The sequence below is a fragment of the Grampus griseus genome, assembly GCF_964374135.1.
Source record: "Grampus griseus genome assembly, chromosome: 4".
NCBI classification, from domain to species: Eukaryota; Metazoa; Chordata; class Mammalia; order Artiodactyla; family Delphinidae; genus Grampus; species Grampus griseus.
The window spans coordinates 23,273,099-23,291,284 of record NC_138997.1 but is presented as its reverse complement, the minus strand read 5'-3'; the positions used below and the strand labels follow the sequence as shown (position 1 = coordinate 23,291,284).

At 35.5% G+C, this 18,186-nt stretch overlaps 1 protein-coding gene across 1 annotated transcript in view; it reads right to left on the bottom strand.

The window, feature by feature from the left end:
- Positions 1 to 4,023: 4,023 nt before the first annotated feature.
- SMARCA5 (SNF2 related chromatin remodeling ATPase 5) overlaps positions 4,024 to 18,186 on the bottom strand; it is a 43,690-nt gene continuing 29,527 nt past the window's right edge. Inside the window, exons 12-24 of the mRNA XM_082653238.1 lie at positions 18,017 to 18,138; positions 17,787 to 17,939; positions 15,387 to 15,519; positions 12,463 to 12,611; positions 12,142 to 12,261; positions 11,257 to 11,367; positions 10,821 to 10,934; positions 10,245 to 10,367; positions 9,358 to 9,490; positions 8,261 to 8,379; positions 7,630 to 7,842; positions 5,103 to 5,210; positions 4,024 to 4,324 (exon numbers count right to left, since the gene is read on the bottom strand). Coding sequence (XP_082509364.1) covers positions 4,259 to 4,324; positions 5,103 to 5,210; positions 7,630 to 7,842; positions 8,261 to 8,379; positions 9,358 to 9,490; positions 10,245 to 10,367; positions 10,821 to 10,934; positions 11,257 to 11,367; positions 12,142 to 12,261; positions 12,463 to 12,611; positions 15,387 to 15,519; positions 17,787 to 17,939; positions 18,017 to 18,138 — 1,664 coding nt within the window. The 3' untranslated portion in view covers positions 4,024 to 4,258. The remainder of the gene's footprint in view (positions 4,325 to 5,102; positions 5,211 to 7,629; positions 7,843 to 8,260; positions 8,380 to 9,357; positions 9,491 to 10,244; positions 10,368 to 10,820; positions 10,935 to 11,256; positions 11,368 to 12,141; positions 12,262 to 12,462; positions 12,612 to 15,386; positions 15,520 to 17,786; positions 17,940 to 18,016; positions 18,139 to 18,186) is intronic.

Below are 18,186 nucleotides of genomic sequence, written 5' to 3'. Positions count from 1 at the left end.
TCACCAGTGTTCAGTGAGTGACTGCCTAAACATAGGCCGTAATTCTAAAACTTGGTGCACAAATCTGAGTGTGAGGGCTGTGCAGGAGTATTCTGGCTCCAGACACGAGATAGGTTACACTATTATTTTTACAAAGAGCTGCCCCTGCCTTTAAAATGGTCATAGGAATCAGGACAACTGTGTTCTATGCCTGAAACAAGTGCATTATTGTGCACTTGATTCAACCTGTTCATAGTTTTTCAACTTGAGCCTGCCTGCCCACTGAATTAATTCCCCCTGAGACACACTGACAGGAACGGTCTGGTGTTAAGGGCTGGTGGCCTCTCAGAAAAGGGATTTATAAATGTTCCTTAAAATGTTACTATACCTGAACTTATCTACCACACTGACATACTGATCTTTAAAAAATAGCAATATTTTTAAAATACACAAATATGAAATAAAATATTACAAAGCATAATCCTATTTGAGAAAAACAATTACTTGAAACCACCAACAAATAGGTTAATTGGTTAAAGTGTTAAATGTTAACATATTGACCCTTTTTACTATCTTATCATGTACCTGTTAACACTTAACTGGACAGTATCTTTTTTGAATTTTATTTTTTTATACAGCAGGTTCTTATTAGTTATCTATTTTATACATTAGTGTATATGTGTCAATCCCAATCTCCCAATTCATACCACCACCACCCCCCAACCCTGCTTTCCCCACTTGGCGTCCATACGTTTGTTCTCTACATGTGTCTCTATTTCTGCCTTGCAAACCAGTTCATCTGTATCATTTTTCTAGATTCCACATATATGCGTTAATATAGGATATTTTTCTCTTTCTGACTTACTTCACTGTGTATGACAGTCTCTAGATGCATCCACGTCTCTACAAATGACCCAGTTTCGTTCCTTTTTATGGCTGAGTAATATTCCATTGTATATATGTACCACATCTTCTTTATCCATTTGTCTGCTGATGGGCATTTAGGTTGCTTCCATGTCCTGGCTATTGTAAATAGTGCTGCAATGAACATCGGGGTGCATGTGTCTTTTTGAGTTACGGTTTTCTCTGGGTATATGCCCAGTACTGGGATTGCTGGGTCATATGGTAATTCTACTTTTAGTTTTTTAAGGAACCTCCATACTGTTCTCCATAGTGTCTGTATCAATTTACATTCCCACCAACAGTGCAAGAGGGTTCCCCTTTCTCCACACCCTCTCCAGCATTTGTTGTTTGTAGATTTTCTGATGATGCCCATTCTAACTGGTGCGAGGTGATACCTCATGTAGTTTTTTTTTTTCCCAGTAAGCGGGCCTCTCACTGTTGTGGCCTCTCCCGTTGTGGAGCACAGGCTTCAGACTCGCAGGCTGAGCGGCCATGGCTCATGGGCCCAGCCGCTCCGCGGCATGTGGGATCCTCCCGGACCGGGGCACGAACCCGTGTTCCCTGCATCGGCAGGCGGACTTTCAACCTCTGCGCCACCAGGGAAGCCCCTCATGTAGTTTTGATTTGCATTTCTCTAATAATTAGTGATGTTGAGCAGCTTTTCATGTGCTTCTTGACCATCTGTATGTCTTCTTTGAAGACATGTCTATTTAGGTCTTCTGCCCATTTTTGGATTGGGTTTTTTTTTTTTTTTAATATTGTAGACAGTATCCTTTAAAGACCAACATTTAGAGATCCATAAATGCCACTACCCTCAATTACGGCTATTCAGTTCAGATTTCCTAAGGAAATGAATAAAACTTTAACACATTAAAATGAGCATATGTAAGCACTGCTGTAAAATTAAAGCACACACCTTAAGTGTACTATATGAATTTGAAATACCCTAAATTTTTAAAAAAATGTTTGCTATTGGAAAATTTTCCATTATCTTTTTTCTCCAAGGTTACATTAATATTTAAAAGACAAGTTAAAATTACATTTTATTAGTTTTACCTGTATACTTCCCCAATAGAATATAATCTTCCCAACAGAATAATATAGGCTTACTCAATTAACTATTAAATGAAATATTCTGGGTAACAATAGACAGTGACCCTGGTCACCTGTGTCAACCTCCAGCCTATTCTAAGCTGGCTTTAGGGACCATTCCTTCCCCCTATTTAAGCCCTCCTATTCCTCAACTGGAAATTGAGGAAATCAACTGGAAATTGGATTCCAATTTTGAGTCCACTCCAACCACCAATTCCTCTTTTAAAACAGTTGGGTTGAGATTAGTTACCATTTTTCCTTCCCTTAATTAGCAGTATAAATAAAAACTTGGCTTTACTTTATTCTGGATAGACATACGAGAGTGATATCCTAATTGACCTGGGAAACACAAATGCCTCACACACTGGCTAAACCACAATGCTAAATTTAATAATATTGTTTCTTTCATGTTTTTTTCAAGTGTTTCCCTGTACACGTTCCCATGTCCCTGAGCTCTGAAGAGCTGGCACCAGGTTCCTTTTGTATTTCCACTCTCAACCTCCTCCCACCTCCTCCACTCCGTCCTCCAACACCACACACACACACACACACACACACACACACACACACAAATTAGGCTGTGTTTTCTTCCTCTTGAAATCACCACTTCCTTTGTGAGCTCCGTAAAGTTTTCTTTGGCCTTATATTTTCCCAATTATTTCCTCCAAATAAAGCCACCAATCAAGAATGATAGCTCTTTTCATGGAAGAAACAGCCATTCCTCACGTTTTGCATATATTAGATCCATAATTGTTATTTTAAGAATCCAAGGCTATAAAGAAGTCAATTTGGGGGGAACACAAAACAAACCAAATTACTCCAAAAATTGCCATGAACACTGCATTTTGCTTGACACTGATGGCAGCAATCCCACTTTTTAAAAGCAAGCAGTAGTAGTAATACTATAGAAATCACCCTTATAAATAAAAATCCCAATTATGTGTGGGCAAATGAAAACAACTGATAGAAATCTGAGACGAAAAAATCCAATTAAGGAAAAAAGATAACGTCCTAAGGAAAAAAGCAAATAAAAATCAAATGAGAAAAGAAAATTACAGCAATGGAAAGAAAAGACCACTTAAGGATTATAAAAGTTATATTTATTCACGATGCTACATTTATTGCATTCCCTTAGAAAAATGGAGACTATTTATGTACCCAATTTGCACATATAAAACTTTATACAAATTATGTGTAGCACATAAAGGCCTCTGGTACAGCTAAAATCCTGACACTACAATTTGGGTAATCCTGCTTCAGGGTCTCCAGTTTATCAAGTCTGTCCACAGAAAATAAAAACTGGAATTATAGTCAGTCTTGCTGCTCACACTTAGAAATTATTTTAAATATAATAAAATAAAACGTTCAATTACTCTAAAACCCAAAAAAGTAAACTGGAAGGGGATATATTTTACCAATTTCATTTTAACAGTATGACAAATTCACACCTTATTTTGGCTGGGTCTTTAAAAAAAAAAAAAATCACCTTAGTTTTGACATTATTTCTAAGCTGTGGCTGCTTCAGAAGGTAATTTGTCAAAAATATTTACCGAACAATTAAAAAAAGTAATAATAATATTCCTTTTACAAAATGGTACAACAACACCTTAAGGAACCAGAAAATACTAAATGTCTTTGGCTATGTAACTAAAAGGCCATTCTTCCAAACAGAATAGGGCATATTCACCTCAGAACCAACTACAGAAACAGAAAGCATAACAGAAATATGCATAGAATATAATGAGAATTTGTCTTGCCTTTTTTTCCCATTCTACCCATATAATAAGCAAGGAGAATGCAATTTACATAATCTTCCCAGATGAGACTCAATAGCACTACAAAGATACCCAAACTTCTGCAAAGGCAAAGTGAATTAAAACAATTACACAACTAAGTGAAGACTGAAGGGACAAATGTTATTTGCAATTTTCTGTTTTTTAACTTGTTTGCTTCTTTTTAAGCCTTACAAGTGTAGAAATTATAGCTGATAAACAAAAGTCACAAGCCTCACAAATGGAACTATAATATAAAAATAAATCAAATGAAACATTTATTAATAAATGAAGCCTATTTTATTACTTCAAGTGTTAATGATAAAAAATTTTCAGCACAGCTGTTGCATTTAAAAAAGTGAAACTACATACTATGTTTCTAGCTTGGTAAACAGATGAACCTGATGTCTTTGAATGACATAACAATTGAGCATTGTACAGTACATCTTATGAAGACCCGTAAATTAAAGAACTACTGGTTTAAAGTTAGTGATTATGAAACAAATATGTATTCATAGTTTCAGCTTCTTTTTTCTTCCTCGGCCATCAGGTGCTCCATCCATTTTACGTTTCTGGGTCTACAAACAGAAGGATTATCTTCATCACAAGAGTCATATTAACATGAAATACATTGGAAGACTCATGATAGCAATTTATTAATAACTGCCACTTAGTAACAGGTATTACTTTTCTTAACCAGAATAACCTTAATTCTCCAAATAATCTTATCTACATATTTTACTAACATAAATACCTTAATGCTAATAATGAAGTAGATGAGTAATTCACAATTAGCAATAGTAAATCAATACACCAAACAAATGTATAACATGCCCTCTCATCAAAAGAAAGCAGTAATGAGAAATACTTTGTGAGTATACTAGACTTTCCTGATAATTATTATTAGATAACAGAATTAGATAACATTATTAGATGACTTTTCTTATAATTCTTGCCTTCATATTGCTAAGATATCATTGGTACAATAAATCAAAGTTTAGAAGTGAACAGTAAAGGTTGTAAAGGCCACTGCCTTCCTAATATTTCTTTATATATTCTAAAATTATAATGTGTACTCTCAACATCAAGTGTAGCTCTTGCCATTCACAAGACACACCTTCCCATATTCTCACAAATCCCCATACTGTGAACTACCATCATAACATGATTTTCCCCACACAATGCAATCAAGTTTAATTTATACTTTTAAAGCAATCCAAGGCCATACTACTTACCAAAAAACAAACAAACAAAAAAAAAAAACAACTAACACATCAGTGATAGCCAAGTAATGTTCAAATTCTTGAAAAAAGTTAAGTTCCCCAAGAAAATATTTACATTTTCATGAGTACTTACTGAAGGTTTTGGTCCTCTTTTCTTTTTCTCTGCCTTCTCCTTTTCTTCTAGTTCCATGTTTTCTCTTTCAATCAAGGTAATTAAAGTGTTACACCTCCTCTGGAGCTCCTGAGTTACAAACATAAATTTACATGGTAAACTTGTATTCTCCATCCGTAAGTTTTGTAATATCACTTATATACCCCCAATAGACAAAATTTTAAAAAGCAAAAGGAACTGGTAATTTTCATACACAATCCATGCTAGGAGGATAAAAAAAGGTATCTGTAAACTTTTCACTTCATTATTTAAGGCCATACTGTTGTGTATTTTTCATAAATCCTTCCTTCACTTAGAAACTGAAGCAGTGAAAATGAACATCTCTTAATATATGCAATTCTGCTACATAGTGTCTATGCCTGAAAACTGTCGTCTACCTCCAAAACTTAATATTAACAGAGCACATACTTGAGGGTCAAAATCAACTAAAACTTAATAAGAGGTATATATAATCTTTCCCTTAAACGCATTACCACTAGAATTGTGGTAGACGGTGTACCACCTGCCGTCTTTCCCAGTTCGGGAAAAATAGTCATAGAAATCTATGATGAGTTTTACCTCATCTCTCCTTAGCAGTCTACACAGGCTCCAGAAAGGATTTTAAATTATAGTGTAGAAATAGTAAATACCCCTTAAGAAAACAGGAGTCCATTTGTATCATTGCTGGCTACGTACTGAGTAAAACTGTTTTTTTCCTCTCCTTGTCATGACATTCTACACAAATGGTCACGATAAAATCATTTAAAAATATTATTGTATAGGACACAACCATATAAGGTTTGGAAATATTTGCAATAGTATATATAGAGAGAAGGTAGTACACTGCATCAAAGTTCTGTATTTCCTTTAACAGGTACACTGAGACACACATGCCAGAATGTGTTACAGATGTTCTATGGCATGAATCTTCTTGGCTCTTAGAAAAGGATTATGCCTCAACTGTTTATCACAAGGGGCCATACGCATATTATCATTTTGTATGTGTGCCTTAACATGAAACACATTAGGAAATAACACGCAGTTTTAGACCATGGTATTGTACCAGTAAATCAATGTGACACTGCATCTTGTTTCACTCACCACAAAAATCACTTATTAATTATATAAATTGTTCCTACTTTAAAAGACGTAATATAGAGCTTATAGCAACTGAATGTGTCTCCTCTAACTATATATTTATAATGCATTTATAGTGCAACATTCCCCAAACTAGGGTTTCATAAAACAGTAGCCTCCGTTGATGTTTACTGAAAAAACCCCTTCAGTGGTCACATTTAAAGACTAAACACTATCCTCCATCTTGAAGAGTGACAATGTATTTTAAATATACTGAGGTAAATCCTACTATAAAGTTGTTTAAACTTTGCTATCCTAGTACATCTCAAAATTAAGACTACAGAATTGTTTTGGCATTATCATCATCCTGAAGAACACAAGATGAAGCTAATAACTCAAAGGTGGTAAAATACAGTAAGTCAGACAGAGAAAAAGACATATCATGATATATGCGAAATCTAAAAAAACATGATACAAATGAACTTATTTACAAAACAGAAACAGACTCAAAGGCTTAGAGAACGAACTTATGGTTACCGGGGGGAAGCGGGTATATTAGGGAGTATATGAGAGAAGTATATTAGGGAGTTTGGGATTGACATGTACACACCGCTGTATTTAAAATGGATAACCAACAAGAACCCACTGTATAGCACAACCTAAATGGGAAAAGAATCTGAAAAAGAACAGATATATGTATAACTGAATCACTTTGCTATTATACACCTGAAACTAACACAACATTGTTAATAAACTACACTCTAATATCAAATAAAAAGTTTAAAAAATACATAAGAGCAATTCATCAAAGCTAAACTTTTCTGAATTCTAATTTTAGGTCATTACAAATGGAACTTGCTGATCAGAAACAGGTTGATATTGGGAATAAAAACAAAACCTAGGATTAAATCAGTATAGTGTTTTACTACATTAAGCTCTTTTTAAATAACTCAAACTCAGCATTCTGATGGGCAGATGCGTGAGTACAAGTCCTTTCTTTATAGAAATGTGTTCATTTATAAAACCAAAAGTCAAATTTTAAATTGTGATCATTACATTCAGAAGTTAAAATTGATGGTGACATTTCCTCCTACTTAGAACCTGATTAAAATTCACATAAAAAAATTAGTCCTATCATATATAGTGATGTTAAAAGATGTGCTATTAAACAATAGAAAAAATAAACTTTGTAAGTTACTTATGACATTAGGTTTTTAACTGTGGATGTGAACTGTTTCTTAAGGAACTGATTTAAACTGTAATACAAACAATATTGTAACAAAAATTTACTTCAAAGATACAGCTGAACCACAGTTTTCTCTTAATAGAATTTTAAAAGTTACCTTAAAGAACATTAAATAACCTACTTCCTTTGAACTGTCAGAGGAAGTTTAATTCTACTACAATACAGAAAAAGGCTCCCAGTACTCACCATTGCAGTTCTGGACTTTAGAAACCAGTCAAATCTGAACTGAGGAGAGTTGCGAATACACTGTCGCAATTCATCATAAACATTTTCTTTGTCAAATCCAAGCTTGTGAAGCATACAGATCAGAAAACGATCCTCTTCTTCAGTGTAGTTTTTTCCTTTGTTAGTACCATAAGATATTCTCAGCTGATGAAAAGGTGCTTTGTACCGTCCAATCTATGAAAATCAGATTTTATATTATATAAAATACAAATCCTATATAATCTATGTTTCAAACTCGGCTTTAGTAAAGTTAGCTATAAATGTTGTATTTCACATCAACTTTCTATCCAAAGTCAGTTACATTGTAATCTTTGTTCTGAACCAACTTCAGTCTTTATTATTTTAAAAAGAAATACAGACTCAGACTTTCTGGTATACCACACAGCAAAGAGCCAATCATAGTGACTCTGACCCAGATATATCAACTGAAATACTGAGGTAAATTCTGTTGAGAACACCTATAATGTTTGAATGCTGTCCTTTGAAAAAAAATTTTATATCATCATTTCTTTTCCTTTTTAAAAGTTACTTTAAACTCTCATATTACTGAGAGGAGTTATTTTACTATCATATTTATTAATATTCAAAGTACCTTCGTGTCAAGTGCTTTTTTGATACTAATTCTTCTTTGAATTCTTGCCTCTCCCCTTTCAATCTGAGCCATAATCTTCTCTATGTCCTGCAGCTCATTGCATCTTTCCCAGAACACAGCTGTAGGAATAAGAGTTGGGCAGATGAGATAGGTGGGGGAAGGGCAGAAAGATAAATAACTTCTTGTTGTAAGTGCTCTATTTTACTTGCTAAGGATTAAGAAATGTTTCCATTTTCCCCACATCTAACACTAGTAAGTCACGTAATTATTTCTCAGTTTCCTTAACTATGAAGAAACCAGGAAGATAAGCTGGATGATTATAGGAAGTATCCCCCAATTCTTAGTTGTGTCTATTCTGAAGCTCTGGGCGGACCACCAGAGCTATACCCACCTGACAATCTGACTGGCTCCAGGAGACACAGAAACACATAACACTTGAAAACTTATGAAAGACAATGAAATAAAAATGAAGGCACTATTATTCAGTGACCTATTCTTGTTTCCTTGGCTACAGCTAGTGAACGGGGGTAAAAAAAAAAAAATTAACGATGCCATTTTAAAGAAGGGGAGATTTTCCAATTTTTAAAAAACACAAAACAAGGCACTAGGGCTTCCCTGGTGGCGCAGTGGTTAAAATTCCGCCTGCCAATGCAGGGGACACGGGTTCGAGCCCTGGTCTGGGAAGATCCCACAGGCCGCAGAGTAACTAAGCCCGTGCACCACAACTACTGAGCCTGTGCTCTAGAGCCCGCGAGCCACAACTACTGAGCCCACGTGCCACAACTACTGAAGCCCGCACACCTAGAGCCTGTGCTCCACGAACAGAGAAGCCACCGCAATGAGAAGCCTGCGCACCGCAACAAAGAGTAGCCCCTGCTCACCACAACTAGAGAAAGCCTGCACGTGGCAACGAAGACCCAATGCAGCCAAAAATAAATAAATAAATAAAATTTATTTTTAAAAAAAACCAAGGCACTAAGTTGTAGTGAAATTAAGCTTATCAAAACAGTATTCAGAGTAAGAAAACCTGAACTTTCCAACAGCTCTCCAGAAGCCCGAGAACATTCTTATACCTATTAAAATAATAGGAGAATTACCTGAGTATTCAATGACTTCTTCTGGAGTTTTTCCTTCTACTTCTCTTGCTATATTTTCAATATCATCACGACCCCACTTCTCATTGGCTTTGATAAACTGGTTAAAATCTCTCTTATTCCAATTGGTAAATCCCTTCAAAGCGATGGAAACAAAACATATAATCACAGCACACTGAACTTGGGAGAAAAGCTATTAAACTTTACCAATGCTGCTGAGTATTATAGAAAATTTTCAGTTGCTCCAAGTTTTCTTTTTAAGTTAAGTGCTTTTAAAGTAGTAGATTTTCATGTACATAGATGAGCACTTTTAGCAATGCATCATATATTGCTTAGATAGCCAAGCAATTGAAGCTGAGTGGGAGAATAAAGAATGCTGCACAAAAAGGTGACATTTTCACTGAGTTTTCAAAGAGTAGAAGTTTGCCAGGAGGAATGAACATAGACTAAAGGGCAAAGATATAAACCAAGTGGGAAAACAGAAGGAAAATAAGGCTTTAAAGGTAGGTTAAGGCCAGATTCTGAAAGGCCTTGACTGAAACTTAAAGGATGTTATTAGAAAAGTATGGAGCAGAGATTTGTCATTGAGAATTATAACTTAGTAGCAACGTAGAAGATTCACAGGAAAGGGAAGATGGGAGTGCTGGAAGAATGGTGATCAAAAGGATACCCATTCTACCAAGGCTGGTGCAAATCCATAATCTTCTCTACCACCTCAACAACTAATGACAATCAAAATGTAGTAAACACCATATGCCCATGCTTTATGATCACCAATTATTCCATTTTTGAAATCAAAAAAATGTACTTCCTTTATATATTCCAACACAGCCTAAGACAGCACCTTACAAAATAATGTTACTAAATTCTGTGTTGATTGAAGGCTATACCTGTGTTAGAAGCTTCTCTTTTTCCTCTAATTCTTCATCATTAAGGGGTTCAGCTTCATCAATTTTAAGCTGTTCTTCTTTTTGTGCCTGTGCTGCATTTGGTAGGTCAGGATTTCGAGGCACCTAAAAATATTTTTTTTTTCCTATGTCATCAGTCAATATATTTTAGGAAGTATGCAATCAACTAAACTCTTAACCAAGTACATGACATTTCACAAATTTTTCACAATTTTTAATCCAGCCATGAAAGAAAACATACTGATATTCTGCATTTATTAAGTTAAAAACAAACCAGATTAGGGACTTCCCTGGTGGCCAAGTGGGTAGGACTCCACGCTCCCAACGCAGGGGGCCCCGGTTCGATCCCTGGTCAGGGAACTAGATCCCGCATGCATGCCGCAACTAAGAAGTGCACATGCTGCAACTAAAGATCCCACAAGCCACAATGAGGATCCCACATGCTGCAACTAAGACCCGGCACAGCCAAATAAATAAATAAATAAATAAATAAATAAATATTTTAAAAAGCAAAACAAAAAACTAGGTTAGTTACGAACAAAGTGTTACTTCTTCTACCTTGTACCCAATCGTTTTTCTGTAATATAGAATTTCTTTTTCCAATAATTCAAATAGACGTGGAGGAAAGAACTGGAAATCCTGAACATTAGGTTGTTTTGGAGGTCGAGGAGCCTAAAAACAAAAAGTATTCTTCATAAGAAAGCAACTATTTTGCTTTAAATCTATCTATAACCTTTCTTCATTCTATAAAATCATGACAGCCAATTCTCCAAGCAACTGAATGCATCTTCCACTAAAACTGAACAAACATTAATCAAATTTTAAATGCTTACATTCAAAATTAATCTTTAGAAAACTTTTAACAAAAGCTGAAGGAGGTGTACTGTAAGAAACCATAAAATCTAATTCTCAATCTGATTTTATCTCAAGAGTATAAGAAGAAAAATGATTTACAGTTCCAACATTTTTAGACATTTGTGCTCTGTCAACTCACCTTGGGTGCTTTAGGTTCACTGACACGAAGAGCTTCCCTGAAATAGGCATCAACAGCATAGTTGGCTTTTCTTTCTCGTTTAGGTGGTTCAATCCACTCTGTGAATGCAATCTAGCACACGGGAAACAATTCAAATCACCAACTTTATTATATAGTCGCAAATCCTACATGAATGCAACTCCGACTATGTACATAACTATGACTTATTTATAAATGCAAAGATATTCATAAAATTCTAGACTACAAGCTCTATGAGGCTAGGGACTATGCAATTAACACACAGGAGGTCTAGTGAAGAGCATAGGCATTCAGTAAGTATTTCCTGACCAAATGAATACTAGGTGAAAAACAATGCTACAGAAGGTTTAGAACCCCAATTAGGAGAGAAATGTAGATATATATTTAGCCTAGAAAAAATTCAGAGGATGTACATGCCTAAACATTAAAAGGGAAAGCATTAGGTAGAATTTTTTTTTTCTTCTACCCTGTAGGTATTTTCTAATTTCACTATATAACAGCAAGTATTACTTATGAAATAAGAAGTTATTCCCTTTAATTATTACCAGCCAATTCTGCTGTTTAAAAAAATAGTCTAATAAGGTTGTGGCGATTTTTTTTGGCAAATTTTAATTTTCAAATATCCCAAATTACTATAATCACCCCACACAACATCGTGCACTGTAACAGTATATATAAACTTTTTAAACATTTCACTTTACCAACTGAAAATGTGGCATTAAATTTAACACAAAAATGAAAATAATTTAGTTGTGAGTAAACAGGAATGACTGCTGTTTGAGACAAGGCATTACACCTAACACTTAAATTCCAAGTTTCAAGTAAAATATTAAGTCTTCAAGTAACCAAAATCTCTTTCTAAATTACCTTTTGTTTTTCTCTATAATCTTCTCCTTCAAAGTTATAAACACTCGACTCTGTATCCATTGTAAAGTTTCTAAGTGAGCTTTCACCCATCTTGGAGAGCTTTTCATTCATCTCTGCAGTCTAGGAAACAAAAGAAACATCCTATTAGATGGAGAATTTAAAAAGCATGAGAACTATAGTCAAAATAAATTAGGCTTTATACTACATAAAAACTTCTTTCTGTGGAAGTCAGATTACCGATAACTCACATAACCATTTCCTCAAACAGTTCTGGTTTAAAATATTTTACATATTAAACATATCATTTAATCTGCATCTCACCTTCTTTGCACCTCTTTCCAAAATACCATCAATATCCTCATCAGTAATCTCGCTTTCCTTTGAAGCAAATACATGTGTTGCCCCATGCCTTATCATTTGAAGCATTTCATCTTTTCCAATTTTGTTCAGGTTCTGATCCACAAGTCTTCCTGAAAAAAAGGTTTTATTGTGTAATGTTAATCAAACAAACTTTAGTTTACTGGATATTTGGAATTTTAAATGTTAGATGTAATACCACATAATTTTGCCTCAAACGTCAATCATTTCTGTTTATTCTCATCTGATAATTTTCATTTTTATATAAAATACCAAATTCTAATCTGTAAACTCTGAAATATTTCTAAACTTTACATATTACATAATGAAGCCTACCAAATGCCACTTCAATAAAATATATTCTTGTACAGTGAGAATGACAGTAACTTGGGATATCTGAAAATCAAAATTATTACCATAACTTTAAGTACCAAAAGGTGAGAGCATTATAAACACAAGAAGTTTCTGATAAGCAGAAACTGATTAGTATTATTACTAATACTCCCAAATCAGCTTGTTCTACTTACAAAAGTATAAAAACCTTCATATTGCCAAACTTCAAGAGCCACTCACATATACTTCTTCTATTTTAATTTTTCTACTTCAACCAACTTGTAATGAGTAGGTAAAGATACAAGCTGTTTTCTGGGACCTTACATACTTGTATCATGGTTTTGGATCCCTAACAGAATGCACCATCAAATATTTGTGACTTTCAAAGTTAGAATGTATCCACAGAACATGTTTCTTGAAAGCTATCTCACTGCTATCAAAATGCTCTTAAGCTTACAGAAATTACTTCCCTGTGGACTGGGAGGGAACTTTTCAGACATAAAGTACTTCTGTATATTCTCATATTTTTAGTTATACCCCTTAGTCCACAAAACAGTTAACACAGAGGCATATGCACCCAAGGCTTGTTTGACTAATATGTCTATAAATGGGATTAACAAAGCTACTAGCACAAAATTTTGCTCCAAAAGTTGCCTTAGTAAATATAAAAAAATACCCCAAAAACATTAAGTCAAAAGACTGAAAAAGCTTTTCTAAGCTGACTGTAAAAGAATTTGTATTTTTTTAATCTTCAAAAAAAAAAGAGAGAAGGGTTTCAGAGATGAAAATAATTGAGAACAAGAACCACAAGGCAGATGTATTTCTAAAAGCATGGATGAATGTGAGGGGGAAAAAAAACTAGCCATTACATCACTCATGAGAAACCTGTTTGGCAGGCCCCAGAAGTCCCCAGAGAACTTCCTAATTAAACACTGCACTGTAATAGTTTATATAGCTCTTGATGCCCCGGATGAGTCACCTCCTAGCTGTGTAAACGGTAAATAAGTGACTTGCTTCTACCTCTGATGCCAACCTCCAGCTGGCATGAAGACTAAAGAAGGTAATACTCAGTATTTAAATATTTAGCACATGGCTTGGTACAAAGTAAGCTCACTATGTTAAGCAATTATTAACAAAAACAACTAATAATAAAGCAATCATGTATTGTCTTTTTTTTTAACATCTTTATTGGAGTATAATTGCTTTACAATGGTGTGTTAGTTTCTGCTTTTTAACGAAGTGAATCAGTTATACATATGTTCCCATATCTCCTCCCTCTTGTGCCTCCCTCCCTCCCACCCTCCCTATCCCACCCCTCTAGGTGGTCACAAACCACCGAACTCATCTCCCTGTGCTATGCAGCTGCTTCCCACTAGCTATCTATTTTACGTTTGGTAGTGTATATATGTCCATGCCACTCTCTCACTTTGTCACAGCTTACCCTTCCCCCTCCCCATATCCTCAAGTCTATTCTCTAGTAGGTCTGTCTTTATTCCCATCTTACCCTTAGGTTCTTCATGACCTTTTCTTAAATTCCATATATATGTGTTAGCATACCGTATTTGTTTTTCTCTTTCTGACTTTATGTATACAGACACGTGGCTAACTCTATGGTTGGCATTAAGGGATAACAAAGAAATGTAATATTCCCTTCCTTACAAGGAAATTAGAGACTGGTTGAGAAAACCAAGACACACAAATGTAATAATCAGTGGATAATACAACAGTATACCTCTTAGCTTTAGAGACAGATAAAATGCATTTGGTCATGACACAATTTGGGAAGGAAGGAAACCAACGTGGGCTCAAGGTTACTGAGGGTTTGTTTTGGTTTTTACATTTTACACATCCCATCACTAACTCTATTTTAAGCTTCATGAAAATATAAATGTCTTCCTTGAAAGCTGATCTGGCATGAGAACTTGAAGTTCCCTTCAATTAATCCAAAATAAAATCCCACTTTCACCATCTAGTCTTATTTACATAAATGTTTATTCTGTGTCTTGCTCTCACTAAATTATGAAGTCCTTGAAAGTAAGAACACTGGTTGGTTTCAGTCACCACTGTATTCTCAGCACTAAGAACAGTGCCTGACATCTGCTGGTGCTCAATAAATCGTTGTGGATTAGAAAAAAGAATTCTGAGTTTTATTGTTATCTCTTCAGTTTCCCCAGAGTAGTCAATTGAGTGTTAGTACATGTAAATCACTCATCACACCTCTATTTAATATGTACCACACTGAATGCTGGGTATTTTTATATACATTATCCCCTTTAGTCCTTAAAAATCTCTGTATCCCTATTTAACACATGAAGAAGAGGCTCAGATAGTGTAAAAGAATTGCTAACCAGCTGAGTCAATATTCAAATTTCAACCTTCCTGAGCCCAAACCCATCCTCTTAACAAAACTGAAGCTTACTTTAGTCTGGAATAGAAATATTGTTGCCTGGTAGCTTGATTTAATATATGTTTAACAACAAGAATATCCTAAAAAAAATCCAGGAAAAAAGTGTTATAAATTCAACCTAGTAAATTTTTAAAGTCCTAAGGCTCACCTTGTTGGATGACTATTGAATCCAGTCTGAGTTTCATCTCAGCACGTTCCACTATTCTTTCTTCTACAGTGTTATCCGTTATGAAGCGGAACACTCTGACTGTCTTGGTTTGTCCAATTCTATGGGCTCGATCCTAGAAAAATAACCAGGTTACTTTGAATCCAGTTGAAAATTCACATAAATAACATTTGAATGTGTACACTGAGAAACAAAATGAAAATATTCTCAAGTACAAAATGGTTTTAAAAATACGAAACAAAACAACTATAACGGATTCATATTCCATTAACATTTCTTAAATTCTCAGTTTCAATCAAATTAACTGGTTATCTCACAAGAAGATCTTTTAGGAGGTATAGAACACATCATAGTTGCTGAATCTGTGAGAAACTACTGTATTAATTTGTCTAGGTTATACGGAAATAAAATATACATAATCTCTCCAGACAAGACAGACACAATTATAATCTTCAAGTCTGATGATAAAAGTTTTTTTAAAATCTTTTTTTCTTAGGTTTAAATTCAAAATGCTTTTCTACCTAAATCAAATCTAAATTTTCATTGCAATTAGGGGAAAAAGTGACATGAATAAACAATCTCCACAAACAATATAAAAATCCTAGGGGCTTCCCTGGTGGCACAGTGGTTGAGAGTCCGCCTGCCAATGCAGGGGACACAGGTTCGTGCCCCGGTCTGGGAAGATCCCACGTGCCGCGGAGCGGCTGGGCCCGTGAGCCATGGCCGCTGAGCCTGTGCGTCCGGAGCCACAACGGGAGAGGCCACAACAGTGAGAGGCCCGCGTACCGGAAAAAAAAAAAAAATCCTAGTCTTTAAATAGCGCCCAATTAACTACATATAAGTAATCAAATTAATTTGAATTCCATTTTGTTTAACTTCTGGTAAGTTCACAAAACACATCTTACAAAGCACCCCTACTTCTAATTGATCAATTTCCCCAGCCACCATTACAAACAGTCACAGGATGAAAGTGGCCAACACCAAAGATGTAAATACCACAGGTCAAATTATTAGCAATATCAAACTTTAGAACTTTTAAGTTTTCATATTTTCTCAACATAAGAATGATTAGAGACTGTCATACGGAGTGAAGTAAGTCAGAAAGAGAAAAACAAATATCATATATTAACACATGTATGTGGAACCCAGAAAAATGGTACAGATGAACTGGTTTGCAGGGCAGAAATTGACACACAGATGTAGAGAACAAATGTATGGACACCAAGGGGGGGAAACCGTGGTGGGGTGGGGATGGTGGTGTGATGAATTGGGCGATTGGGATTGACATGTATACACTGATGTATGTAAAATGGATGACTGATAAGAATCTGCAGTATAAAAAAACAAAACTAATACTAAACTTTCTTTGGGTTATTTGTATGGAAATATGTTAACATAAATGTTTCAGACATTACATGAAATTTCTAAAAATCTTATATGTTCTGGTGTAATGTTATAAGTCATAATTCTAGTTATTACTTTAAAATGTATATCTCAGAAATAACTAAAAAAAAAGAATGATCCTCTTGGGACTTCCCTGATGGCACAGTGGTTAAGAATCCGCCTGCCAATGTAAGGGACACAGGTTCAAGCCCTGGTCCGGGAAGATCCCACATGCCACGGAGCAACTAAGCCCGTGCACCACAACTACTGAGCCTGCGCTCTAGAGCCTGCAAGCCACAACTACTGAGCCCACACACCTCAACTACTGAAGCCCACACGCCTAGAGCCTGATCTCCTCAACAAAGACAAGCCACCACAATGAGAAGCATGCGCACCGCAACGAAGAGCAGCCCCTGTTCGCCACAACTAGAGAAAGCCCGCACACAGCAAGAAAGACCCAACGCAGCCAAAAATAAATAATAAAATAAAATTAATTTTTTTTTTTAAAAAAACGAATGATCCTCTTGATCTGGCCAAGATAGTCCCACACATGGGCCTAAAATTTTAAACATCTAATGTGGCAGGCAGGTTAGTAGCTCCCCAAACCCACTACCCCTTCCTCCTGGGACACAACTATACTATCATTTACCAACTCCCTTGCAGTAAGTTATGCTATGTGATTGAGTGCTGGCTAATGAATGTGGGGTCACTTTCAGTTCTGCCCCATAAAAAATTTCCTGGGCAATTCTCAGCTTTCTCTCCTCCCCTTTCTACCAACAGGATGCAGATATAATAGGACTCTAAGGTCCTAAGATATGGCAAAGATGTAAGATGGAAATACCCTGATTTAGATGGAAGATCACCAGCAAAATACCCTCACTGTACTATGAGGTCAGAGAAAATACAATTCTACGGGATTAAGTCACTGACATTTGTAGACTGTTTATCAGTTTACTTTAAAACGTCTGTTAGGCACAGAATATATTTGTTATCTCTTACCATAGCCTGAAGATCTACTTGGGGATTCCAATCCGAGTCATACAAAATTACTACATCAGCAGTAGCAAGATTGATGCCAAGACCACCAGCACGTGTGCTTAACATGAAAACAAACTTTGTGCTGTTTGGTTCATTGTATGCATTGATGGACTCCTATAGACACAAAATAAATGTCAGAAAATTATTTTATCTGATAATTTTTTGATCTCCCCTCCCCAGATTTTACTCACTTGTCTCTCATCATGAGGTGTCTGCCCATCCAATCTACAGTAGTCATAATTTCTCCACATGCAATAATCTTCCAAAATATCCAATACCCTCGTCATCTGACTGAAGATTAGTACTCGTGAACCTGTCGGCAAACATTAACAGCCCATTATCAGAAGCTTCAAAAGTAAAA